At 36.0% G+C, this 27948-nt stretch overlaps 1 protein-coding gene across 3 annotated transcripts in view; it reads left to right on the top strand.

The window, feature by feature from the left end:
- The window catches only part of ATAD2 (ATPase family AAA domain containing 2), a 68680-nt gene extending 41698 nt beyond the window's left edge, over positions 1 to 26982 (top strand). For 2 of the 3 annotated variants that reach the window (XM_023248159.2, XM_023248161.2), the window contains exons 14-28: positions 3975 to 4134; positions 5225 to 5315; positions 5975 to 6289; positions 6669 to 6801; positions 7147 to 7333; positions 8062 to 8247; positions 14846 to 14981; positions 15997 to 16193; positions 16741 to 16900; positions 19579 to 19701; positions 19827 to 19970; positions 22282 to 22677; positions 24494 to 24627; positions 25470 to 25598; positions 26338 to 26982. In XM_023248159.2, the coding sequence (XP_023103927.2) occupies positions 3975 to 4134; positions 5225 to 5315; positions 5975 to 6289; positions 6669 to 6801; positions 7147 to 7333; positions 8062 to 8247; positions 14846 to 14981; positions 15997 to 16193; positions 16741 to 16900; positions 19579 to 19701; positions 19827 to 19970; positions 22282 to 22677; positions 24494 to 24627; positions 25470 to 25598; positions 26338 to 26382 (2536 nt within the window). In that variant the 3' untranslated portion in view covers positions 26383 to 26982. The remainder of the gene's footprint in view (positions 1 to 3974; positions 4135 to 5224; positions 5316 to 5974; positions 6290 to 6668; positions 6802 to 7146; positions 7334 to 8061; positions 8248 to 14845; positions 14982 to 15996; positions 16194 to 16740; positions 16901 to 19578; positions 19702 to 19826; positions 19971 to 22281; positions 22678 to 24493; positions 24628 to 25469; positions 25599 to 26337) is intronic. The other variant, XM_023248160.2, reaches the window with a different exon arrangement.
- The last annotated feature ends 966 nt before the right edge of the window (positions 26983 to 27948 follow it).

The raw sequence follows: 27948 nt of genomic DNA, 5'->3' as shown, positions 1-27948 counted from the left end.
CTTTCGGCTATCTGTACGTCTTCTTTAGAAAAGTGTTTGCTCTTTCAAAGAATGTGCTCTGCCCATTTTTTAAATAGATTATTTGGTTTTTTGTTTTTTGGGTTTTTTTTTTTGTTATTTTTTTGTTTTTTTTGGTTTTGACTTGTGTAAGTTCTTTATATGTTTTGTATATTAATGCCTTATTGGATACATCATTTGTAGAGGTCTTCTCCCATTCAGTAGGTTGCCTTTTTGTTTTGTTGATACCTTCCTTTGCTTTGCAAAAGGTTTTTATTTTGATACAGTCCCAATAGTTTAACTTTGCTTTTGTTTCCTTTGTCTAAGAAGACACATCTAGAAAACTGTTGCTAATAAGGCCAGTGTCCAAGAGATTATTCCCTATGTTTTCTTTAAGAAGTTTTATGGTTTCTGGTCTCACATGTAGGTCTTTAATCCATTTTGAGTTTGTTTTTGTGAATTGTGTAAGAAAATGGTCCAGTTTCAAAGATTGCCAAAGCAATCCTGAGGAAGAGCAAAGGTGGAGGTATCACAATCCCGGATTTCAGGATATGCTACAAAACTATGGTAATCAGAACAGTATAGCACTGGCACAAAAATAGATCAATAGAATAGGATAGAGAGCCCATAAATAAACCCACACTTATATATGATCAATTAATCTCTGATAAAAGCAGGAATATGCAGTGGGGATATTGTACACAAGAATATAGACAGTCTCTTCAGTAAATGGTGTTGGGAAACTGGGTGGCTTATATATTGATATGAGAAACTTAATGTGCAATTTTTTAACCAAAGACTTAAAATATCTGAGCACAAACATTTTTGTTAAATTAAGCATTTTGAAAAGTTAGCACATTGAACATTATTAAACTGTAATTTTTATCTGTTAGTAATAATATTGAAAGACAATACAAGTAAGTATGTGAATGCCGTAGAAAATATGATTTTTAGCTTAAGAAAGGATATAAATATAAAATAAATTAAAACCCTAAAATCTTTACTTTGAATTGGGAGTATCAATATGAATTCATGATGATTGATTTTTTTTTTTTTTTTTTTTTTTTTTTTTTTTACTTTTAACTTTATTTATTTTGAGAGTGAGTAAGAGTGGGAGGGGGCAGAGAGAGGGGGAAAGAGAGAGAATCCCAAGCAGGCTCTGCACTGTCAGCTTGAACTCATGAACCACGAGATCATGTTCTGAGCCAAAGTCAGACGCTTAACTGACTGAGCAGCCCAGGTGCCTTTCAGGATGAATTTTTTTTTTTTTTAAGCCATTTTTATTTTTATTTTTTATTTTTATTTTTTCAACGTTTATTTATTTTTGGGACAGAGAGAGACAGAGCATGAACGGGGGAGGGGCAGAGAAAGAGGGAGACACAGAATCGGAAACAGTCTCCAGGCTCTGAGCCATCAGCCCAGAGCCCGACGCGGGGCTCGAACTCATGGACTGCAAGATCGTGACCTGGCTGAAGTCGGACGCTTAACCGACTGCGCCACCCAGGCGCCCCTGGGATGAATTTTTTTAAGAAAAAATAGTTTCTAGCTCTGGACACTTAAAAATGCCTAGGAGTTACTACAACCCAGTAGCAGTTCACACCCCTGGCACCCAAAATGTGGTACTAGCACTTAGAGGAGAGATGGTGGGTAATAGAAATGAGTTTGGAAATAAGCAAGACTAGCCTGGAATATCTTGTAATGCCTGGAAGCAAAGAAGCAATTGAAAACTACTAGGGTCATAACAGAATGACATAGTCAGTTTTGAAAGTTTCAATTGGCCAAGATGGGATAATTCGAGCATCAAAAATAATAATGACTATAGGGGCGCCTGGGTGGCTCAGTCAGTTAAGTGTCTGACTTCGGCTCAGGTCATGATCTCACAGTCTGTGAGTTCGAGCCCCACATCAGGCTCTGTACTGACCGCTCAGAGCCTGGAGCCTGCTTTGGATTCTGTGTCTCCCTCTCTCTCTGCCCCTCCCCTGCTCATGCTCTGTCTTAAAAATAAATAAAAACATCAAAAGAAAATTTTTTTAAAAATAATAATGCTTATAATAGAGTGAAAAGCATCAAATACATAAAAACTGTCAGTTTTTAATGATCTTTTTTTAAAAAATAAAAAATTTGTCACTCCAAAGGGTGCTAAAACAGTGACTCATTACTCTGAAAATTGATAAACAAAATGAATCAGGCATTTCTTTTTCCTGTCCTGTAACTATGATTCATGCCATGATTGAGAGTAATTGATGAAGTAACATTGTTCTTTATAGGGAAATCATAGGTAATAAATACAGAGGAAATTATTGAAATAGAAAATCACCATTTTGCAACCCCTTATGATATAGTAGATCTAGCCATGTGGTTTTCAACTGAGAGTAGATTTTGCCCCCCATGGGACAAATGTCTGGAGACATTTTTGTGACAAATTGGAGGAGGTGAGTGATGTATCACTGGCATCTAGTGGGTGAAAACTACAGCTGTTGTTAAACATTCTACAGTGCCAAGGACAGCTCTGTACAACAGATAATTACCTGACCCAAATGCCATTTGTGCCAAGATTGAGAAACCTTGATCTAAGCAATAATTGTAAGTGGCTACAAAAACAGTAAAGTAAAAAGGTTGATGGCGAAGTTTAGGATGGATGTAGTAAGCTGATAACCCCTCATGTAAACCCAATCCCCTGATGTTAAATGAGAAACTGGTATTATGTACCTGCTGAGTACACAGTAGGAAGTACATGGAATACTCCTATCATATATGCTATCCTAAGTAGTTTAAGCTGCATCTATTAAGCTTCTAGATCTAACTGCTAGTTTGTAGGAAATATGAATGATATAGGACAAGTTAATGACCCTATCAGGAAACAAGTTAGCCTAATCCAGAATGTGGGAAGGAAATTTTACAAGGCAAAGACCCAGTTTCTTCCAACAAATAAAAGGCATGAAGGCAAAAAAAGAAGGTTCAATGGGGACTGTTAAGGAATTGAGGGACATTTGACCCCAAGGTGTGTGGATCTTGGCTTAAAAACATCAAATGTAGAAAAGATATTTTGAAACAATTAGGAAAATTAAATATTAGGTGATATTAAGGAATTATTGTCATTTCCATTGGTGTCCTGGTACTGTGGGAGTTTTTAAAAGTCCTTATCTTAGAAATAAATACATGAAGTATTTAATATGAAATATTTATGGATTAAATGATCTGTGGAAAGTTTTGGGGGTTTTCTTTAAAATCTGTTGGATGGAGAAAAACACAATTAGGTGAAGTCATAAAAAAGCGACACTGATAACTTTTTTTAAATTCTTATTTATTTTTGAGAGAGAAAAAGTGTGAGCAGGGGAGGGGCAGAGAGAGAGGGAGACGCAGAATCCGAAGCAGGCCCCAGGCTCTGAGCTGTCAGTACAGAGCCAGATGCCGGGCTCAAACCCACAAGCCGTAAGATCATGACCTGAGCCGAATCTGGACGCTTAACCAACTGAGCTACCCAGGTGCCCTGAAAGGACATTAATAATTATTAAAAAGGGGTGATGAAGATGTGGAGATTGTTTTACTATTCTCTCTCCATAATTAAAATGTAATTAAAGTTCTTTTTCTTTCAATGCTTTATGTATATTCTATTTTATTTGGGCATTCTTTGTTGATAATGTGTATACAATGGACCACTTTTTAGATACAGTTTCTCTAGTATTTTTTTTTTTTGAAGTATCCTTTTTGAGGAACTCTTAAGTTCCTATGTGAAGTTACGCTTTATGAAATGTCTTCTGTTAGTGGCATTCTAAAAACCATTTATGTTTTTCATTGATTTTAACCTCTACATGCCATTTAGTATGTTATTTTACAAGGTTTTTAAATCTGTGGGAAGTAATGGCATGCTTTGAGAATATGTGTTCACATGTTTAATGTATTAAGTCTTAGCATAAGAAGGAATAATATATTCAGCATCATATGTTTAATCTCTTTTTGTTTATTTTTACATTTAGTTCCATTGTTTCCACCTTGCTAGCTCTTATGGATGGATTGGACAGCAGAGGAGAAATTGTGGTCATTGGTGCTACCAACAGACTGGATTCTATCGATCCTGCTTTGCGAAGGCCTGGTCGCTTTGACAGAGAATTCCTTTTCAGCCTACCTGACAAAGATGTAGGAATTTAACATTATTCAGAATTTGACAGACTATGTTGCTCTTATCATAGGAAATCTTGGCACAGTGAAAATTTGAAGTTTGAGTTTTGTATGTTCTGAAGCAAAGTCAAATGTGATTAACATCCAAAGAGGTAATGTATGTATTCTTAGGGAGGTTTTATTTTATTTAAAGAAAAGAATATGGATTTTTTTAATCCTTTTTTTTTTCTAATTAAAATAATGCCCCCCTAAATGTACTTTTACATTTTTCTCAATTTGAGCATAGCCTTTGAATGTTACCATATGACTTTATTTTGCTTCAGAGCATGTAGCCTAATAATGAACAGTTAATCCTTAGTCAATTTATTAGCCTTGACTTTTGCATGGACACTACCATACAATCCTACCTAGTTGTTTTAAAGCCACTTAATCTCTTGAGAACCAAGGAGGAAAACATGAGTAGTGCTGTCAGTACTCTTAAACAATTCTTTTTTTTTTTTTTTTTTTTCAACGTTTATTTATTTTTGGAACAGAGAGAGACAGAGCATGAACGGGGGAGGGGCAGAGAGAGAGGGAGACACAGAATCAGAAACAGGCTCCAGGCTCTGAGCCATCAGCCCAGAGCCCGACGCGGGGCTCGAACTCACGGACCGCAAGATCGTGACCTGGCTGAAGTCGGACGCTTAACCGACTGCGCCACCCAGGCGCCCCAAACAATTCTTAATATAGACCAGAATGAACAATAGTTCCATCATTATTAATTTTTCTCATTCACACTTATGATGCCTAGAACTTAAACACTAGAAATACGAATCTTCTTTAACATAAATTCCTTAAATGCTTACAAGTGCATCTTTTTCTTTTTACTTTTTACTGTTTTTTTTTATAGTAGGTATTGATTTCTTTATGATTTTTAGATAAAACTGTTTTAAATTGAAATTATTCAAATCTGAATAGCGCCTTATAAAAAAATTAAAATTGTTCTTATTTACAGTTATAGTAGGTATTGATTTCTTTATGATTTTTAGATAAAACTGTTTTAAATTGAAATTATTCAAATCTGAATAGCGCCTTATTATAAAAAAATTAAAATTGTTCTTACTTACAGGCTCGAAAAGAAATTCTTAAGATTCATACAAGAGATTGGAATCCTAAACCACTGGACATATTTCTAGAAGAACTAGCAGAAAACTGTGTTGGTAAACATTGCTTTAGGCATTAAAAGATAAAATGCATGCATTTCAGAAATTAAGTTGTAGTCTTGGGCAAGGTTATGTTTAAAGCAATACAGATTTTGTTTGTTTCTGGTCTCTTATTTGTGGTATGTTTTCTTTAAAAATCCTGGATATTAAATAGAGATATTTGATGAATTGGCTATTGGGGAATTTGAGAGCAATGTTAGACAATAATAATAATAGCTATCTTTTGCTGTTTACATTTTCTAGTCATTCTGTTAAGCATTTTATATATGTTATTTCGAGAAATTCTCACATCAGTCCTGCAGGTAGCATTATCCCCAATTTACAGATGTAGAAATGGCTGAAAGAGCATAAATGATTCTCCAAAGATCATATGTGCAGTAAATGAAAAACTGGAGTTTGAACTTAGTCTGTCATTTTAAAATTCTTGTTCTTGACCGCTGTGCTCCATTTAGTGTTTGTACATTTCACTTGCAAAAGTTGATTGATTTGTTGATGGTTATTAACCGTTACAAGTTTACTGAGTGGATGAGAGATTTTATCCTTACTCTGAATATTTTACTATATTTCTATGTTGAGTTTTAATTTTCTTTTAACCATAGTCATGCTCATAGGGTGATGATTTACTTTAAAACATTTTTTTTGGTTGTCTTGGACAGGATACTGTGGTGCAGATATTAAGTCAATATGCTCTGAGGCCGCTTTATGTGCTCTGCGTCGACGCTACCCACAAATTTATACCACTAGTGAGAAACTACAGTTGGATCTCTCTTCAATTAACATCTCAGCTAAGGATTTTGAGGTAGCCATGCAAAAGATGATACCAGCTGCCCAAAGAGCTGTGACATCACCTGGGCAGGCATTGTCCACTGTTGTGAAACCACTCCTACAAAGTACTGTTCACCAGATCTTAGAAGCCCTGCAGAGAGTATTTCCACATGCAGAAATCAGAACAAATAAAGCTTTAGACTCAGGTATGATACTTGATCGGCCATTTAATAATCAGGAAAACTAAATGTTTTATACATCCCAGAAATGTTTTGTGGTTGGTTTTTTTGTGTGTTTTTTTTGTTTTTGTTTTTTTGTTTTTTGTTTTTAGAAAACAGCCTCTTGAAAGGAATTTAGTCCTGCCTTGCCTGGATATTTGCAGGAAACTTACTTCAAAGATTGCCCTTAATTCTGTTTGAATTTGAAGTGCATTTATATTTGTTATTCATATCTACACAAATGTTTTTGATTCTTAAATTTTGTTGTACATTTCGTGGACATTGATTTGCTAACTAATGCATTACATAAACGTTTGCTTTTTGCAATCCAGAAAAGTTACTAATGTACAATTTTTTTGTTTTGTAGATATTTCTTGTCCTCTGCTAGAAAGTGACTTGGCATACAGTGATGATGATGTTCCATCCGTATATGAAAATGGGCTTTCTCAAAAACCCTTTAATAAGGCAAAAGAAAATTTTAATTTTCTTCATTTGAATAGGTATATTTCCCTTGCAAATGAATATATATAATGTCTTGTGTGTAAATTCCTAGAAACTAAAAGATGGTGGTTGAAAATATAAGAATGCTAACTGATCTTCTTTTTTTAAGTTAAAATATCAAAAATTTTTTGGTATTACAGTTGTCACCATAATAGAAATTACACTGTATAAAGTAGTCCTAAAATCTGTGGAGGTTGATATTTTCCAAAGACCACTTGAACCATACTGTTATAGATTGACCAGCCATATAGTCAAAAATTTTGCCTTAAGAAAGTTAAAAATTGGTAATTTAGGAGGAAAATTTTAACTTTTGCTTTTTCTAAAATACAGCTAATTTCTTTCAGAAATGCATGTTATCAACCTATGTCTTTTCGACCAAGAATATTGATAGTGGGAGAGCCAGGATTTGGGCAAGGTTCTCATTTGGCACCAGCTGTCATCCACGCTTTGGAAAAATTTGCAGTATATACCTTAGACATTCCTGTTCTTTTTGGAGTCAGCGCTACATCTCCTGAAGAAACGTGTGCCCAGGTAATTCATTATTGCCCAGACAAGTAAGCTGTAAGAGAAGCAGTCTTCCAGAGACACAGTCTAGAATTGCTTATCCGTTTTGAACTTTTTTTTTCTCTTTCTGATTTCTGTCTCCAGGTTTATGAAATAGAACTATATGTAATTGCTTAGTCATTAAAGAGTATGGGTTTAAATCACATTTCTACCATTTAATATCTATGTGACCTAGGAAAGTTATTAGATCTCTGCCTTGTTTCCCCCATTTGCAAAATGGAGATAATAATAGTATTTACCTTGTATGGCTGCTGTGAGGATTAAGTGGGTAGAGTATTTAAAACAGTGACTGCTGCATGGTAAGCACTCAGATATTCCGCTGCTTCTGTTTTTGCTATCTTTATATTAAAATTTTTCAAATGTAAGTTTTCTATTTTTGCATTTAACAGAAGTCTTCTAGATGTATTAAGCTGTTTTCTTCCTAATTGCTTAAAGCAATTATGTTTTCCTAAAAATAAGACTTTTAATACTCTGATATCTCTTCATATCGCATAAATCTTTTGCCTCTTACTAGAACTTTACAAGACTTTTACAAAACATTTAAAAATAAGACCGAAACGGGAAAGCATTTTAAAATCTTGAGGGTTTTATATAATAATTCTGGGAAGTTAAACATTGTTCCAGACCAATAAAAAGCGAGCATTACTAACATACTAACTCTTTAACTGAATATAATTTTTTTCCCTCTCTACTAGATGATTCGTGAAGCTAAGAGAACAGCACCAAGTATAGTATATGTTCCTCATATCCACTTGTGGTGGGAAATAGTTGGACCAACACTGAAAGCCACATTTATTACATTGTTACAGAATATTCCTTCATTTGCTCCAGTTTTACTACTTGCAACTTCTGACAAACCCCATTCTGCTCTGCCAGAAGAGGTAATTTGTAGAGGGGAAAGTCACTGGACATATGATATATGGGCTTGTTGGGAAGGATGGTGGGTGTATTTATATGTGTGTATAGTAAGGCTGCATTATAAATCTTTTTCTCTTCCAAAAACGGGGTTATATGATGCATGCTATTCTGCAACTTGCCATATATATGTGTATGTGTGTGTGTATACACACACACTTTTTTTTTTTTAATACAGTCTCATTCCTTTTAAAAGCAGCATGGCTTTTTCCATTGTCTTGATGTACCCAAATTTATCCAGATTCTTGTTCATAGGTATTTTGGTTGTTTTTTAGTTTTTGTTTCTATTGAACTGTTAAAGTGAGCGTCCTTGGGCTTTTTTTTTTTTTTTTTTTTTTTTTTTTTTTTTTTTAATGTTTATTTTGAGAGAGAGAGTATAAGCAGGGGAGGGTCAGAGAGAGAGAATCCCAAGCAGGGACAAGTCTTGATCTCATGAACCATGAGATCATGACCTGAGCCAAAGTCAAGACTCAGACACTTAAATGACTAAGCCACCCAGGTGCCCCTGAGCTTATTTTGTATGAGCATTACTATGTGGATTTTTCTAGCATCCATTCCTAAAAGTGGAATAACTGTAGCTTAGTTGAAGAGTATGCACATTTAGAATTTTTGTTTGTACCAAATTACTGTATTTTCAAGTTAGTGCCTGTTTAGACAACTACCATGGACAAAAGTTCACACTTTTTCTGCCTGAAATACTCTTCTAGATATTTGCCTGGCGTGATCCTTTATTTTTCTCAGGTCTCTGCCCAGGTGTCACCTCAGAGTGGCCTTCCCTGTTCAGTTTCTCAATTACAGTGATTAGCTCCTCTGCCCATCACTCTCTTTTCCCTTACTGTATTTTGTTTTTATCACTGCTTGCCATTAAATATTTATGTTTGCCTCTCTGTCTCCTAGTGAAATGTAAAATACATGAAGAGACTTTTTTTTCCACCTTTCAATTCTCAGAGTACATAATAAGTATATTGTAGGCTTCTCTGTGGTTTGTTTTGTTTTTAATGACTGAATTTAATGAGTTTTCCGTATCTTTGACAAAATTGGTTTGCATATTTTAGAACGTGAGTAGGAAGATAAATTCAAATATTTTATTAAAGAGATATTTATTGAGTGCTTATTCTGTGTCAGGCATAGTTCTGGGTAATGGAGTATAGCATTGAAAAGTACAAAAATTTCTCTATCTTCCTAGGGCTCACACACACCTTAGTTGAGAAAGTAAAAATAAATAGATAAAATGCATAATTTAACCTATTGCTCTGGAGAAAAATTTAGCTAAGCAATGCCAAGAGAGTGTGGTAGGGTCACAGTGTTAAATAAATAGTCTTAAGTAAGGCCTAAGAAGATGACTTTTGAGCAAAGACCTGAAAAAGGTAAAATAGTAACCCATTTGGGGTATCTGAGGGACAAAGGTTCTTGGCAGAAGAAAAGCAAGTGCAAAGACCCTGAGGCAAAAGTGTGTTTGATGTGTTAGAAAAATAGCTTAAGAAGACCAGAGTGGCTAGAGCCAAGTGAGTGGAGAGCAGAGTAGAAGGAAATGAGATTGAGTTATCCAAGGACAAGAATGATGTCCCTGTTTTAATAGTTAATTGTGAGGTATTCAGCTGGAATTTGAGCAAGCTGGGAAACAGATACGAAGTGTATGTTATAGATTCTTAATGGCTTCTAGTTTAGTTAATTTAGTTCTGGACTCTTCCTTTATACTTGATCTTTTATGTGGATATTCCATTTTTGGTGAAACACTTTCTTTACTATTCAGTTTGTTAGCTCTGATTCCTAAAAAATAAACTTATTTTGAGAAGCTTCCATTTCTTTATCTGTTTTCTGAGTGCTATCTAGAACCTGTCAAGTCTGTTTTCATCATGACAACTCTTTGTGTATTCGAATGCTCTATTATGTTTATTTGCATCTCCCCACTCTGACTCAAACTTCTTCACACTAAACATTTCTTCTGTGATAACAGTATATTCCTTAGGGTTGTTAATACAGTAGAAGTTTATTTCTCACTAGCTTAACTATACTATGCAGGTGACTACATTCAGGTCTTAGCCTCCTCCCATGTAGTCATTCCAGACATTCAGGCTGAGAGAACTTTCTCAGTTTCATCACGTGACTTTGCAGTCTGCTTTTACTCCACCCCACTGAAAGGACTGGCCCATTTATGTGCCTGATTCGAAAGATATGTATCATTTGCTCTCCCATTCCATTGGCTGAACCTCACATGGCTGTACCTAATAGCAAGGGAGACTAGGAAGTATGACAGAGCAGTGTGCCTAAGAAGAAGAGGACATGGGCCTGATAATAGGCTCTGCCACACATCACATATTTTTAGTTTCTTCAGAATTCTGTCGCTCTCCTGAATGTCTTTATATTCCCTTTGAAAAGCTGTACCCAGAATGAATTAAGTACTCTAGCAGTGTTCTGCTTAACAAAGTAAAGAAGAATTACTATTTAGTAGCCACATTATACCATTGGCTTATTGTACTCACTGTCAGTTAAAACATTGTTAATCATTTTGAAATTTGAAAGATAATTTTATACTCTTGATAACAAGACAAAATAGCTGAGCATTCTTAATATGGATGTAGGGAGGTTGAAAATCTGCAGTCCGTTTAATCTGAGATAACTTTGTCAAGAATGTGGGAATTCTGCACTTAAAGATCTTTCTTTGAAGAATAGCTTCTCTGTTTTTGGGGGGTAATATTTCTTAAGCATATAATTGTAAACTGAGTAAAGCATCCCAGTATCACACTGCATGGTAGGGTGGAGTGGGCACAGGACCATGGATTGTTTATTTTAAGAAATGAATAATGTAATTTATATGGCTATAAATAAGCAAGTCCACTTTGAGCCTTATATAGTTTTTAGTGGTTCACTGATACTGTCTGTATAGCATAGGGCTATATAATAAATGAGAACACTGTGTACCATTTTTAGCTACATTGGAGCTTGTCCATCTCAGAATTGTAGTCAGAGTACCTATATCCATGAGCACTAGTGAACCCTTAACAATTTAGCAGCATGGGAAAAATGAGAATGTTCTGAATAGATTAGCAACTTTCATGAACCCATGAAAGAACAGTGGGGATTAGATTGATGAGGGTTACCACAGTTCAAAGCATGTGCATGAGAGGACTGCTTTCCAAGATGGGAATGGTTTCTAGCGCTGAGGCAATGCTGGAAAGGAATTGAAAGAGCCCTTGGACAACTTTTAGTTAATTAGTTTTCTTCACTTCTGGCCATACCAGGCAGAAGTCAGCAAAGCTGTTCATCCTCAGCTAGAGCAGTGAGGTTGGGCCCAAAGACTACTGTGTCAGAACAGTGACTATCTGTGGCTGTCAAGATCAGGAGGAATGGGAAAACCCTGTGCTCAGAAAGCAAATTACAGGTAAATTTTATTTCTAGTATAGGCTAGCTTCTTCATATAATCACTGGGAGTAGAAGCTAGAATAGCTTGACAGCTATGGACAGTCAAGAATTCAAAGGCAGGCGAAGAGGAGCTTATAAATAAGCATTTGAGAAGGACAGCTCAATGAATAATCATATCCATGTATCACCAACAGACTGTTGTAGAAAAGAACCAAATGGAGATGTTATAAATGAAGTAACTCCCCGCACCCCCAAGTAAAAACTCTGTGAGGCTTTTGAAAAAGAGCAGACACAGATAAAGAGTGAATTAGCAAGATGGGAGATCGTGACACCGGGAATTCTTACCCTATCTGATACAAAAGGACAGAGATTTGAAAAATCAGGAAAAAAAGTTAGAATACAGGAGATCAATTCAGGTCTAACACCTGTTTAATGGGCTTTATGATAGGGAAGGGAAAGTAAATGTAGAAGAGAAAATGTAAGTACAGAGGAAAATTTTTAAATCTTCTGAGAGAAAAAATACTACTAGAAAGGACTAAAAATCAAATGGCTTCTACCTTCTCATTGGTAACACTAGCTACTAAGGAGACAACTGAGCTATAGTTTCAAAGTTTTGAAAGAAAATAATTTTAAACCTTAATTTCCTTCCCAACAAAGTTAGCATTTGAATGAGAGAGCAAAACAAAGATATTTTTCAATATGCAGTGCCTAAGAAACTATGACCAATGACTCAAACCCTTGATTGAAAGAATTATTAAAGAATTATTTCTCTTGGATTTTTATTTTGTAGAAGTGGCATATAAGAAGCAGTGAACAAAGAAAACAGTAAAACTTATTGTCACAAAATTGTGATAGAAAAAATTTTTTAAGGAATGTGAAACTAAATCTAAGTTGGTCTTAGTCTGAACTTGATAATGGCAAGAAGGATATTGCAATGGAGAATAAGGAAAAAAAAGCACATTCAGATTTTTGTCTGATATCTAGATATTGATTAACCTTACAGTTTGCTAGAAAAAAGAAACTTAGGTATTTCTGTTAACAGTTATAACAATAAAAAATAGAAATACAGCATATAACTTACAAGCCATGAGAGAGGGGGAAAGGGTACAAATTCCAACAAAATAGGTGGATTCTAAAATTCAATAGAGAAGGAATAAGTGCTTGAATTTCCAAGAAAATGTTGAAAAACCAATGAGGAGCTTCTAAGACCATCAAATATTAAAACATACCACAAAATTAAAAATTAAAACTGTGGAATTCGGGCCAGCATGGGCAAATTAATGTAATATAGTCCACTGGTAGACTCTTGTTTACATAGTAATTTAGTAAATGAATTAACAAAAATAGAGACCTTTCATAAATGACGTTGGGACAACAGGAGGAAAGTTTCATATAACATACTAGGAACATTTTCATAAATATGGGAGCGTGGAAGATCCTGCGAATCAGGTCATGCAAAAGCTATGAATGTAAACTTCTAGATGTCAAAGATACACAAAACAAAGTGCATAAGCATCGCACAAGGAATAAATATTCTCTAATAATACTGGAAAGGATTGAGAGATTGGCTAGAAACATCCTTTGGGGATCTCTTTTGCCCTTTTTTTGGCAGTAAAATATGCAGTGTACTTTGTCACTGAACTGTACACTAGTGCCTTTTAAGTGTGCAGTTCAGTGACAAAGTACATTGCATTAAGTACATTCACAGTGTTGTACAGCCATCACCAATATCCATTTCCAGAATGTTTTCATCATCCCAAACAGAAACTCTATACCCAGTAACCAGTTACTCCCCATATCCTCCTTTCCCAAACCCCCCCAGTAACTTCTGTTATAATAACTTTCTGTCTCTATGAATTTACCTAATTCTACATATCTGTGTAAGTGGAATAATGTGGTATTTGTCCTTTTGTGACTGGCTTATTTCACTTAGCATGTTTTCAGATTTTATCCATGTTGTAGCGTGCATTAAAATTTCACTCCCTTTTGGGGCACCTGGGTGGCTCAGCCAGTTAAGTGTCCGACTTTGGCCCGAGTCATGATCTCTTGGTTTGTGGGTTCAAGCCTTGCGTCGGGCTCTCTCCTGACAGCTTAGAGCCTGGAGCCTGCTTCAGATTCTGTGTCTTCCTCTCTCTCTGCCCCTCTCCTGCTCATACTCTGTCTCTCAAAAATAAATAAACGTTAAAAGAGATTTTTTAAATTTCACTCCTTTTTAAGGCTGAGTAATATGCCATTGTATTTATGTATCACATTTTTATCCATTCATCTGATGATGAACATTTGGATTGTCTCTACTTTTTGCATACTATGAATAATCCCGCTATGATTATTGGTATACAAGGATCAGGTTGCGTGGTGGTTTTTTTACCCCCAATTCTTCTGTACTGGATTATGTGGTAACTCCGTGTTTTCCACAATGGCTGCACCATTTTAACATTCATACCAGCACAGAGGTTCTAATTTCTCCACATCCTCACTAGCACTTGTTAATTTCTAGCCTTTATTATTTTTTTTATTATTATTTGTAAGTACTCTCTACACCCAACATGGGGCTCGAACTCACAACCCCAAGATCAAGAGTTGCATACTCCACTGACTGAGCCAGCCAGGTCCCACTAGCCTTTTTTTTTTTCAATTTTTTTAAAAATTCATTTCTTTTGAGAGAGAGAAAGCACACATGCGTAGAGGAAGAGGGGGAGAGAGAGAATCCCAAACAGGTTCCGTGCTGTTAGCACAGAACCCGACATGGGACTCAAATTCACAAACTGAGATCGTGACCTGAGCCAAAATCAAGAGTCCACATGACACTAAACTGACTGAGCCATCCAGATACCCTATGCAAAGTTATAGCCTTTATTTTTACTGAACAACCACTCCTTCTCCTATCTCACTTTGGGTTGTGAAAGTGAATTAATTGATCTCAACAAAACCCTGGAAATAAAACATTGCCATGTCAGTTACCATGTGAACTTCAGAGTCTTGAGTTTTAAAGAAGATCCCCTATTTTTTAGTTGCTAATCTGTGCATACACGATTTATATGTAACTCCAGCATACGTAAAAGATCTGTGTTTTAAAAACATCTCTTTATTGCATAGTTCAGGTTATTAAAAATATGTGTATAATAACCTACTGTTGCATTGATTAATACATACACAGTATTGTGTATTCACATATATAATGCATGTATTTTCTCTTTTAAGGTGCAAGAATTATTTATCCGTGATTATGGAGAAATTTTTAATGTCCAGTTACCTGGTAAAGAAGAACGGACAAAATTTTTTGAAGATTTAATTCTAAAGCAAGCTGCTAAACCTCCTGTATCAAAAAAGAAAGCAGGTTAGTTTCTCTGTCAAAGTTTAATATATAATAATTCCAAGACAGTGGGAATAAAATATTAATAGCATCGTCATCTTCTAACACAAACTCAAAACCCCAGTCATTAGGTTGATACCTCTACTGCTTATAAATCTCTGTGCTTCCCATTAAAGTAGACTGAAGATCTTAAAGCATACAAGGCCTTTCTTTCCTAGTATACTCCCAGTCCATGTAGAATTGCAGCTGGAATTCATAGTAAAGCCCCAGCCCATTTTCGGCACTTTCGTTCTCCCCTCCTTCCCCCACCTCCTTCTTTGCAAAGCACTCTAACTTTACACCACATGCAACATATTCCTGCCTTTTCTAATTCCATTCATTCTTTTGCTCCCTTTCAGTAATGCTTCTATCCCCATTTGCCTATCTCTGCCTAAGGACCCATTTGTCCTACTACTGTAACTCATTTTTCACTCCTTAACATATCTAGGCAAAATTAATTTTCTATCATTATGACCCACTGTACTTTTTTCATACTAATATCACATTACAGAGATGTGATAATTATCTGTTACTTACTCCTTTAGTAGATTGCCAGTTTATTAGGGCAGCACTCTCATACTCCTTTTTTAATCCTGAGTACTTGTACATATCTGTTTAAACAAAATTAAACTTGTTACATTTGAAACATAACACAATTTTTTATTACTTTAAAAATTAACTAGTAAAAAGCTTTTTTTTAGTAGAATATTCTTGTTCTGAAAATAATGCATTTTCAAAGTTTTAATAGCCTCATAAGTGATCTTAAAATGGAAAAGAGGTAATGACTTAGGAATTCGCATTCCAAATTACAAGTTACCAATTATTGTAGGAAGGGATGTAGGGATAGAGATTATGGTAACACTTTAGTGTTTCAAATCCTCTATTCCTGGGGTCTATAAGGAGGATAACCCCTGAAAGCCTGGCTACTGTGTGCACCAAATTATTTGTCGCTCTTGATATGATGAGAGAGTAGTAACTAAAATCTTCCATTCATGTGAAGTTTTGCAGGCCTTGGAGGTTCTCCCTGTGGCACCACCACCTGAGCCAAGACCTCTAACAGCAGAAGAAGTGAAACGACTAGAAGAACAAGAAGAAGATACATTTAGAGAACTGAGGATTTTCTTGAGAAATGTTACACATAGGCTTGCTATTGACAAGCGATTCAGAGTATTTACTAAACCTGTTGACCCTGATGAGGTATTGATTTAATCTTTGGATCAAATGTGTTCTAAACTATAATATTATTAGAGAATATTTGAATAGTTTATGTGGTTCCCTGTCTATACTCTGAACTTCTTTCCTTTGTATGGAATATATGGAGTAGTGTCCTAAGCACATGGAGACTTAAGAACTATGTAATACATTTTTCTTTCCTCCAGAGAGTAGCCAGTGAACTTTGTGATTTAAGAATGACTTAATGCTACATGATATTATTGTAACCCACACGGTTTAGAATGAGCTGAAATAATAATAAGCTGAATAAGTGAAATCTTAAGTTGACATTGAAGGATGGGTGGCGTTTGGACAAGGAAAGAGGTATAAGATATTACTGGAGATATGGGTGCCCAAGAACAAGAGTAAATACAAAATAAAACCAGCTTTAAATAGAGTCAAAGGTTTAATATTAATATATTATCATGACTTCTTATAGATTTATTCTCTCACCCCTGTATTGCCTGGCAGAGCAACTAGACTCCAGTGTTTTTATGTTCAGAGTTCATTTAGTGATTTGCTTGAATTTTAGGTTCCTGATTATGTCACTGTGATAAAGCAACCAATGGACCTTTCATCTGTAATCAGTAAAATTGATCTCCACAAGTATCTGACTGTGAAAGACTATTTGAGTGATATTGATCTGATCTGTAGTAATGCTTTAGAATACAATCCGGATAGGGATCCTGGAGGTAAGCATTAGTGGGTTTTTTCCCCAGGGAGGGGGCAGGAACAGGGGCTGCTAACATTTAGTGAGGGTTGACTGTATGCCAGGTAATATACTATAAACATTTTACATTCACAATGCCATTGAATACAGCGTTATTCTCATTTTACAGTTGAGGAAAATGAAGTTAGGTTAGAAAACTTATTCAGGATCATACTGCCAGGAAGTGACAGAGGCAAAATTTGAATGCATGTTTCTTTGATGCCAAAATGCCTGTATTTATTAACTGTTGTGTGATGTATCCTCTAATGAGACACAGAATCACTAACAACCTCACTTCTTTCATTTGTTTATCAGTGTTCTGTCTCGAAGTAGAAAATAAACACCCTGTAATAAAAAAGGTTCAAAAGAATTTTCTTAGTTTAGACCATTGCAGTTTTTATTACAAAAGTAGTATATAATACTTGCTAATAATTTTTTTTAATTTTTTTATATTTATTTATTTTTACGTTTATTTATTTTTGAGACACAGAGAGACAGAACATGAACAGGGGAAGGGCAGAGAGAGAGGGAGACACAGGATCTGAAACAGGCTCCAGGCTCTGAGCGGTCAGCACAGAGCCTGACGTGGGGCTCGAACTCACGGACCATGAGATCATGACTTGAGCCGAAGTCGGACACTTAACCGACCAAGCCACCCAGGCGCCCCTAACGTTTATTTATTTTTGAGACAGAGACAGCATGAATGGGGGAGGGTCAGAGAGAGAGAGAGAGGGAGACACAGAATCTGAAACAGGCTCCAGGCTCTGAGCTGTCAGCACAGAGCCCAATGTGGGGCTTAAACTCACGAACCACGAAATCATTACCTGAGCCGAAGTCGGACGCTTAACCAACTGAGCCACCCAGGCGCCCCTATATTTTTAAAACCAAGCCTCCTAGATTTATTATGGTGATCACTTCATAATGTATATAAATATTGAATTACTGTGTTGTACACTTGAAACTAATATAATATTATAAGTTAACTACACTTCAATAAAAAATAAGTCGCCCATTTTCTCTCTCCAAAGGTGGACACTATTAAGTTTGGGGATAACTTTTTTAGATCTTTTCTATACATATACCCATTCTGTCCTCACCTACACAGGCAATTAAAAAATAAAATTAGTAAGGGCACCTGGCTGGCTTAGTCAGTAGAGCATGTGACTCTTTATCTGGGGATTGTGGGTTTGAGTCTCACATTGGGTGCAGAGATTACTTAAAAACAAAGTCTTTAAAAAATAAATAAAATTTATAAAATAAGGGAATTTTTAATGACACTTGTTCATATATGTAATATATCTATCTATATATCTGATATAAACTTAACTCATATCCAAAAATTTTCTTTCTTAGGTGCTTCTTTTTCTTAGCTTCCTATTTTTCTTTTGTGGCTAGTGTCCTTTACCCTCAGTGGATAGTTTTGGTTTTTTTTTTAATAGTCCTGTTAACTCTCTCCCCAGTACATTGGCTTTCTGTTTTCTAATTGGAAGTGTTTATAAATTGGCCTGATTAGTACAGGGACCTACTGAGAGTTTGTTCAACAATTGAAAAGCTCTCTGTTCTTCCCCTCCCAGTCCTTACCCTCATCTTCCCTAGGCATTTCCCTGTAATTCAGAATTCTATAGGTAAACCCTGGGAAACAGGTTACCAACCTGAGAACACCTCTTAATTCTCGAAAGAAGGAAGCATTTATAGTGAAGGCTAATGACTTTTTCTGTTTCATTGCAGTCATACTGCTGCTGCTGCTTCTGTCCATCATGACAATCTAAAATTACTTGAGACCAGTGGTGTTGAAACTTTAGCAGGCAATCAGTGTCTCCTAGAGGACTTGTTAAGATGCAGCTTGTAGGGCCCCATCTCCATGGTTTCTGATTCTGTAGATGTAGGGTAGGGCCTGAGAATTTACATTTCTTACAAGGTTCCAAGTGATGCTCATGCTACCATAGTTGGGGAATCAGTGCTTAGACTTTTGCCTCTGCCCGAATTAGAAATCCCCTGAGGAATCTTTCTGATACTATAGCTATTGCGGTCAACTCTTAACCTGGGTGTGAATATTGCCTATTGCCTTATGAGGGAATTGATCCAGGTGTTCAAGCAATTTTACATTCAGTTATTACCTGCTGTCTGCCTCAAAGCATATTCCAGTTTTTAGTGCTTGGACTCAGAGTTTAGGGGGCTTTTCCAGTGTTTCCTGTATAGGGTTGCTATTTAATTGTCTTTCTGTTTAGTTTCTCTGTCAATGCAGTAACAACGTCTTTATATCTTCTAAAATTCTTTTACATCCCTGGCTCACTAATGATACAGCCTTCCTTGCTGTTTTTGTTGTTGACCTGTTGTTATATAGTCTTGCTGTTGATTGATTCTTCTATTTTTTTCTGATATTTCACAGGGAGCTAGATAGGACAGAGCAATAAAATTGTTTGGGGTTAGTCTGCTGAATTAAATCTGACATCCAGAACATTAGATTAACAGCAAAAACAGAACAATACAATTCCAGTAACTTTTAGTCTTCCTGGTAAAAGTAAAAAAGGAATTTTGATTTTCTTTTCTTTTTCTCCCCCCCCCCCCCCCCCCCCACAATTTTAGCCCAACATGTTGAGTTTATTTTTGGGAAATTATTAAAAAGAAATTTTAAAATTATATTCTTTGTTCATTTCTCAGATCGTCTAATTAGGCATAGAGCCTGTGCTTTAAGAGATACTGCCTATGCAATAATTAAAGAAGAACTTGATGAAGACTTTGAGCAGCTTTGTGAAGAAATTCAGGAATCTAGAAAGAAGAGAGGTAGGAAAATGATTTGGCATCAGAAAAAGATGCTTCTCATTTAGTGTATTGAGTTCTTTTAATTAATCCTTCGTGTAATTTTGAGATCTGGACATTTGACTTGATATTCCATGTCTACTTATAAGGTTGTAGCTCCTCCAAATATGCCCCATCTTACTATCATGTGATGCCAAAGCAAAATTCCACCTCTGTTGGTGATAAAAGATCAGAATCAGAGCAGAATGATAAACTAAAGACACCCAGTACTCCTGTGGCTTGCAGTACTCCTGGTAAGTGCACTTGGGTAATTTTTACTTATGAAACTAGCCTTTATTCTCTACTGATGCCATTTACTTTCTCTTTAGTTTTCTCTATTTATATTAATGTGATGAATTACCTTGATTTTGTTAGTATTAAGGCAACTTTGCATTGTTGAAATACATCCAGGTTTATAGTGATATACCGCTTGTGGTCCCAGTTCACCTTCATCTAATTGCAGGATTGACTGATTTGAAATTGAATTTCATTTCTGTAAATTCCAGTTTGTGTCCCTTTCCTCCTTATTCTTAGGGTATAACTCCACCAAGCACTAATCCAAAGCCTATGGGTTTTCCCAGGGCCTCCCTTCCTTGGAAGGCTCTTATAATTCTAGTTTTTGTTCTTTGAGCCCCATAAATGTCTGACTCTCCTCAGATCTTAGATTCTCAGTTATTCGTTTGTTCTCCCAGATTCTGGTGCCATAATTCCTCAGTGCCTTGTTAGATCTCAGATGCTTTTAAACAAAATTTTTAAAACTCTGTGTGTGTGTGTGTGTGTGTGTGTGTGTGTGTGTGTGTGTGTGTGTGTGTTTTGCAGGGGTTGGGATGTTCCCTTATTGTATTGCCGGTTAGTCTATCCTGGGGTAAGTGACTTGAGATAGAGTAACCCCTTCTTTTGTAAAAATGTGAGGAGGCAGCTGGGAAAAAGAGGATGAGAAAGGCACACCAGCAAGAGAGCTGACCTACCAGAATGCTCTTGGTCAAATGAGTTTTGAGTGTTTGTGTGTGTGTGTGTGTGTGTGTGTGTGTGTGTGTGTGTGTGTGTGTGTGTGGAAATTGAGGACGTGGAAAATGTCTTCTTTAAAACAACCCATTCCTAGCTATATACCCATCAGGAATGCATACATTATGTTCACCAAAATACATGTATAAGAATGTTCATGGAACTAGTATTCATAATAGTCCAACACTGGGAGCAATCCAGATGTCCATCAACAATAGAATGGGGGTGTGCCTGGGTGGCTCAGTCCTTTGAGCGGCCTGGCTGACTCTTGATTTCAGCTCAGGTCATGATCTCTTGGTTTGCGGGTTGGATCCCCACATTGGGCTCTGTGCTGACAGTGTGGAGCCTGCTTGGGCTCTCTCTCTCTCCTCTCTCTCTGCCCCTTCCCCACTTGCACTCTCTTTCAAAATAAATATTTAAAATATATATAAAAAATAAATACTAAAAAAGCCACAATAGAATGGGAAATATGAATTATTGTACAACAGTAAGAATGACTAAACTTGAAGTGTGTGCCACAGTATGGATGCATCTCCCAAGCATATGGGAGTGTGTGCCACAGTATGGATGCATAGAGGTAGGTATCCTGCCTTTAGCCCAGACAGAATGTTTAATCTCTGTATATCTTTAGTTTCTTCAGCTGTAAAATGATGTTGATAATGGTCGCAAACCTGATCAGGTTAAAGTGGAATTTCGGTGAGTCAGTACACACATAAAGAGCTTGGAAGGAATTACTCAGCAATCAAAAAGAATGAAATCTTGCCATTTGCAACAACATGGATGGAACTGGAGGGTATTATGCTAAGCGAAATAAGTTCGAGAAAGACAAATAATCTTATGATTTCACTCATATGTGGAATTTAAGAAACAAAACAGATGAACACAGGGGAAGAGAAGGAAAAATAAGATAAAAACAGGAAGGGAGGCAAACCATAAAAGACTCTTAAATACAGAGAACAAACAAACTGAGTGTTGCTGGAGGGGTGTTGGTAGGGGGATGGGTTAAATGGGCAATGGGCATTAAGGAGGGCCCTTGTTGGGATGAGCACTGGGTGTTCTAGATGAGTGATGAATCATTAAGTTCTGCTCCTGAAACCATTGCTATACTATGTGTTAACTAACTTGGATTTAAATTAAAAAAAAAAAAAAAAAAAAAAAAACAGCTTGGAAGGGTTCCCACTATATGGTAGGCACTATAAGTATAGGCTATTTTTAGTCTTGCCCTCCCTTCCTCCAGTTCATTCTTCATACTCCTCCCACAATGATTTTTGTAATACAGTCATTCGACAATTCATATAATTGACCTTCTTAAAATTATTCAAGATTTTAAAAAAATTATTCAGGGTAAAATCCAAGCTCCTTGGGGTGACAGGTGATTGCCCTCTTTTGACCTTCTTCTTACAGTGCTCTCTACCTTTGTTTCTGTGTTCCAGTCATACAAGACTGTAGTGGCTTCTCAAGCTCTCTACCCTCTTATATATCAGGAGGTATTTTTTCCCCACTTACTTGGACTTCAGAAAATTGCTGAATGTTCTTTTCTTTTCTTTAAATTCTTTGAAGCTCAGTTAAAGAGGAAAATCCGCAAAAAGTCAAAGTGGTACTTAGGCACCATAACAAAACGAAGGAGGATTTCACAGGTGAAAGATGAGAGCCAAAATGTCACAGATGACAAAATTGAGAGTGATACAGAGGAAAATCAAGACACAAGTGTAGACCACAATGAGACTGGAAACACAGGAGAGTCCTCAGTGGAAGAAAATGAGAAACAGCAAAATGCCTCTGAAAGCAAAATAGAATTGGGGAATAATAACTCAAGTATTTGTGATATTGAGCATGAACTTGAAGAATCTGGGAAAACTACAGCATGCACAGAATTGAGGAAAGATAAAATTGTTTGCAACGGAGATGCTTCTGGCTCTCAGATAATAGATATTTCTGATGAAAATGAAGCTAAAGGTAAGGCTTTCTCAAGCAACTTACTAATTATAATTTTAAAAGATGTTTCACTCAAAGTTCTTAAATGACTGATTACCATTTCAGTTTTTTCCTTTTCCTTTTTCTTTCAGAATGCAGGTGTTAATTAGAAACAAATTAGCATTAACTTTACTTGCTATTTAGCTTGTAAATCACTGCTAAAACTATAGTGTGGCATCATATAGACCTGGAATTGAACCCCTAGTCCACTACTTAGTAGCTTGTGACCTCGGGCAAGGTCTTGTCCTATCAGTCTCAGTTTTCTCATCGGCAAAATTGGGGTGGATGGTAGTCAGGTAATGAAATACTTTGAGACTTGAATAAAAGAATTCATCTAAAGCATGTAGCAAAGTACTTGGCTACACAGTTTTTAAAAACTGGCAGGATACCCTCTTCTTTTTAAGCAAGAGAAGCAGTTTTCTGTGATCCTAGCTGAGTGGTGTAGAACATCACTCACCCCCATCATTCCTCTGCTTCTCTTAAAGGTTAAGTCCAAGATTATTTCTACTTATTGTAATGATCCTGCTCCCAAAGTTATTCATTTAGAATTGTCTTCTGTCTGAATCTTCTTGGATCTTTAGCAGTAGATTTATTTGGGCTTTGGAAAAGCCAAACGTTATTTAGTCTTAAAAAGCAAAAAGAGGGGTAACAGAATCAAAATTTATTTTGGTCAAAAACAAGTATTGATAATGTTAATGAGACCTTTTTTTCCCAGTGGCTTATCGGCTGTAGGGAAACCTTTTATCAAGCAATTCCTTGAAATGAGTTCTAGTGTGTTTGAGTAACCATAGCATAATGGACTAGGATATAGCCTTTCCAGTGTGGATATTTTAGGTGTTAGTCCTCTGGCTATATGAGGCAGTATGTTTTATGTGGATTCAGAGTTTTCTTTTTCTTTTATCATCTTTTTAAAAAGGATACTATTTAATGGGGTACAGGTACTTGTTTACATATCAGCAGATTTGGGTTCTTGTCCTAGCTCTTAACAACAATTAGGTATGTTGACCTTAGAAAAGTCTCTTCACCTCTCTTGACCTCATTTTTCCTATCTATCAGTGAGTAGGTTATTCTAGGTTGGAGATAGGCAAACTTTTTCTATAAAGAGACAGATAGTAAATAGCCATACAGCCTCTGTCACAACTAGTCCACTCTGTTAGAAAAGTAACATTGTGGGGCGCCTGGGTGGCGCAGTTGGTTAAGCGTCCTACTTCAGCCAGGTCACGATCTCGCGGTCCGTGAGTTCAAGCCCTGCGTCAGGCTCTGGGCTGATGGCTCGGAGCCTGGAGCCTGTTTCCGATTCTGTGTCTCCCTCTCTCTCTGCCCCTCCCCCGTTCATGCTCTGTCTCTCTCTGTCCAAAAATAAATAAATAAACGTTGGAAAAAAAAAAAAAAGAAAAGTAACATTGACATACATATGTAAAATGGGCATGGTTGTGTTCTAATAAGATTTTATTTATAGCCGTAGGGCAGATTAGGCCTATGGGTGGTAGTTTGCAATTCTTAAATTACTGAGGTCCCTTCCAGCTCTTAAAGTCTATGAATCTTGTATCTAAGTATAGAATAGTTCAACCTGTTGAGGATGCTTTGAAGAACTCAATTTGAGAAGTACTTCTCTCTCCTTTTTTTTTTTTTTTTTTTTGAGTGTGTAAAGTGGCAGTATCTTAATTTTACAGTAAAGCGAAACAACCAGAATCAGTATCTGTATTTAGTAAATATGTCCTGCTAGGTAATCTGCCTAATATTTATGTTAAGCATTATAATGTCTGTGAACCAAATAATAGTTCATTTTTCATCCTAGAAATGTGCATTCTGCGAATGACTCGAGCTAGACGTTCCCAAGTAGAGCAACAGCAACTCATCAGTGTTGAAAAGGCTTTGGCAATTCTTTCCCAGCCTACACCCTCACTTGTTGTGGACCAGGAGCGATTAAAAGTATGTAAATTGAAATCGTAATGCTTTCATTGTGCAGATTAGTAACATAACCCACCAAAAATGACTTGTAATCGTATATTTTATCAATTTGGCAATAAATAATGGCCTTTTATGAAAGGATGAACTTGGTATGGAATAACTTTCATAAAAGCAGTAGTTAGAGATGGCTAGTGTATTGATATTGTAGTTCTTAACATATTTGTCTGCATTGATCCTATACATTGTTTTTATGGCCATCACCAGTGAGCATTTTAGTTGGTTTTTACTTAACTCTACTGGCATTTTTTTGGTTAACTGAGGGGTCATGGCATATTCTTGTAGGGCCAGACTTGAAGCATCACAGATATCCAGTGAGTCCATTCCAGTCATAAGAAAAAACATTGAGCAAATATGAAAAAGCCTTTTTATAAGAAAAAAACCTGAAGTAGTGAGGTAGTTCACCGTTTATGTGGTCTTTTTGTTTCACTTTATAAGGTACCTACAGTGCCATAAAATACCCTGCCAAAATGTTGCTTTTTTGCTTATTAATCTTTGAGATTTCTTTGACAGATTTTAGTTTGTCCGTAGAGATTTCTAGCTAAAGTTGCAATTGGACACCTCCTCAGCTACAGTTTTTAGGATGGGAGTTCCCCAGGGCAGAGACCAGGATTACAGAACGATGATGCTGAGTTAACTGTTGCTAACTGTCAGAGCCACTAGCAGTGTCACCACGTCTCCCCAGATAGTTAGGTCTGCCCTCACTCTGGCTTATATGCTAAAAATTCCCCACATCTTCAAAAATATAGTATCTTGTCTCATGGAATTTATCTCTCATATATATAAACACTCGTGTTTTCTTTTAGAATCTTTTGAAGACTGTTGTTAAAAAAAGTCGAGAATACAATATTTTTCAGTTGGAGAATTTATATGCAGTAATCAGCCAATGTATTTATCAGCATCGCATGGACTATGACAAAACGGCACTTATTCAGGTAAACCAATCTATATAAGGAATTATAAGATGATAAGAATTTTTAAAGACCATTTTTTAATATGTGGATTATGGACTATTTCTAGACACAGCCAAGTTCTGTGCTTTTTGAAATCTAGCACTTCACTAGTTTGTGTTTCTTCAAAAAACATTGCAACTATTGTATTAGAAGACTATGAAAAGTCTCTATTTTGTGTGTGTATTGATGAAGATATAAAGCTCTTTTAAAGATAAGACTTAAGATGGATCAATCTGTATGTCTTTACCTACTCTTTATAGTGAGCATTGGTACTAATTTTTAAAAATAGATATTGGATGATAATATAGTATACTATACACACTACTGGTACCTACTAATACAGCTACTAGTATGTAATATACTTAGTAATTAGTATATCTACTAAGTATAACATGGTACCTAAATAGCATAATATGTATGTAACGTTAGTACCTACAAAATATGAAATATTAATACCTAGAAATACACTAGTGCCTTGATTGTAACTATTTGAACTTAACATAAGACGAATGCATCTCAGACTCATTTCAAAGGGATTTAAATGAAGTCCCATTGGTGATATCAGTTTGTGTGATAGTCCTAAATACTGAACTACATTTCTATTTTCACTATCATATATGGGTTAATAATATTCTTGAGGTTGTTGACAAAATAGATGTAATGTTTCTTTAGCTTTTTTCATATTGAAAGTTACTATTTTTCCTTCTTACTCTTTATCTAGAAAATGGAGCAAGAGGTAGAAAACTTCAGTTGTTCCAGATCATGATGTCTTGGTATCAAATATTCTTTATATTCAGTTCCTATTTAATTCACCTTTGTTGTGTCCGTATAACTCGTGCGAGATGAAATCCTGCATCTTTAAGGAAAAGATTAAAATAGTAAATAAAAATATTTAAGCTTTCTTGGTATTTATGTACATGTGTAAGATAAATTACAGAGATAACTGATAAATATTGAAAGTTTGATTGAAAAAGGCACTGTAGTAATAGTAATTCTGTAGCATATGAAGTGTGGCCAACTCTTAATAAAAGTAATTTTGATAACTAATGTTTTATGGCACTTAAGAGTAATTAGTGACATTGATATTTTTTGTTTTGAGCACTTTTAAGTTTTTTCCTTCCTAAAAATAGTTTCTTGTATCAGACTAGAAACTTAATCATTGTGTCTTTGCCATTCTTTTTTTTTTTTTAATTCCCATCTCTCATTTTCCTTTAGCTTTCTTTGCCCAGTTACTTAAAAGCCAGGACTCAAGTCATGATTTGTGGGAAGGTCCTTGAACAACTTCTGTACATGAATGTCAAAATTGATGCTTTTTAGATAAACATTTTTATAACTCTAATTTGGGTTAATAAAGATTTTAAATATTTTTGGTTTATTTTTATGATTATACACACAAATGTATTAATAATTACTTTGTTGAATATCTTTTTAATAGAACAAAAGTTTTATATTTGAAAACTCTTTATATCCTTCTAAGTTTGTGTTTAGGTTGTATTCTATAGATAGCTTTTATATACAATTATATAAAGATAAATATTATAAATTTTGTATTAATGATACCAAAAATACATTTCTTTCTTAAAGCAATAAAACTATTCACTACCGTGCATATTCTTTTGTTTTGTTCTTTTAAAGAGACATTCTAGTTTGTAAAAATAGTTGGAAACTTCTTTAGAGGGGAATAGGAGATAATGATCTCATATGAGAGATTCTGAATTCTAAAACAGTTTCAGGGGCACCTGGGTGGTTCAGTTGGTTCAGCATTTGACTCTTGATTTTGGCTCAGGTTATTATCTCATGGTTTGTGAGATCAAGCCTCGCGTCAGGTTCTGCCCTGTCAGTGCAGACCGTGCTTGGGATATTGCAGACCCTCCTGCCTCCCTCTCTCTCTCTCTCTCTCCCTCTCTCCCTCTCTCCCTCCCTCCCTCCCCCAGCTTGCACACGCGCCCACACACACACACACACACACGCACACACACACATATTTTTGCTCTCTTTCCCTCAAAATAAACATTTTTTAAAAGGGGGGTCGGTGGTGCCTGGGTGGCTCAGTCAGTTAAGTGTCCGACTTTGGCTCAGGTCATGATCTCACAGTTTGAGAGTTCAAGCCCTGCATCGGGCTGTGCTGATTGATCAGAGCCTGGAGCCTGCTTCAGATTCTGTGTCTCCCTCTCTTTCTGCCCTACCCCCCCACCCCCCACCCCCCACCCCCGTTCATGCTCTGTTTTCTCTCTCTCCCAAGAATAAATGAACATTAAAAAAAAATTTTTTTTAAATAAAAGTTTCAGAAGTGAGTTGCCTTTTGTTGATTTATCAGCATACTGTATTTAAA

Source organism: Felis catus, chromosome F2 (assembly GCF_018350175.1).
Source record: "Felis catus isolate Fca126 chromosome F2, F.catus_Fca126_mat1.0, whole genome shotgun sequence".
NCBI classification, from domain to species: Eukaryota; Metazoa; Chordata; class Mammalia; order Carnivora; family Felidae; genus Felis; species Felis catus.
This window is presented reverse-complemented; position numbering and strand designations above follow the sequence as displayed.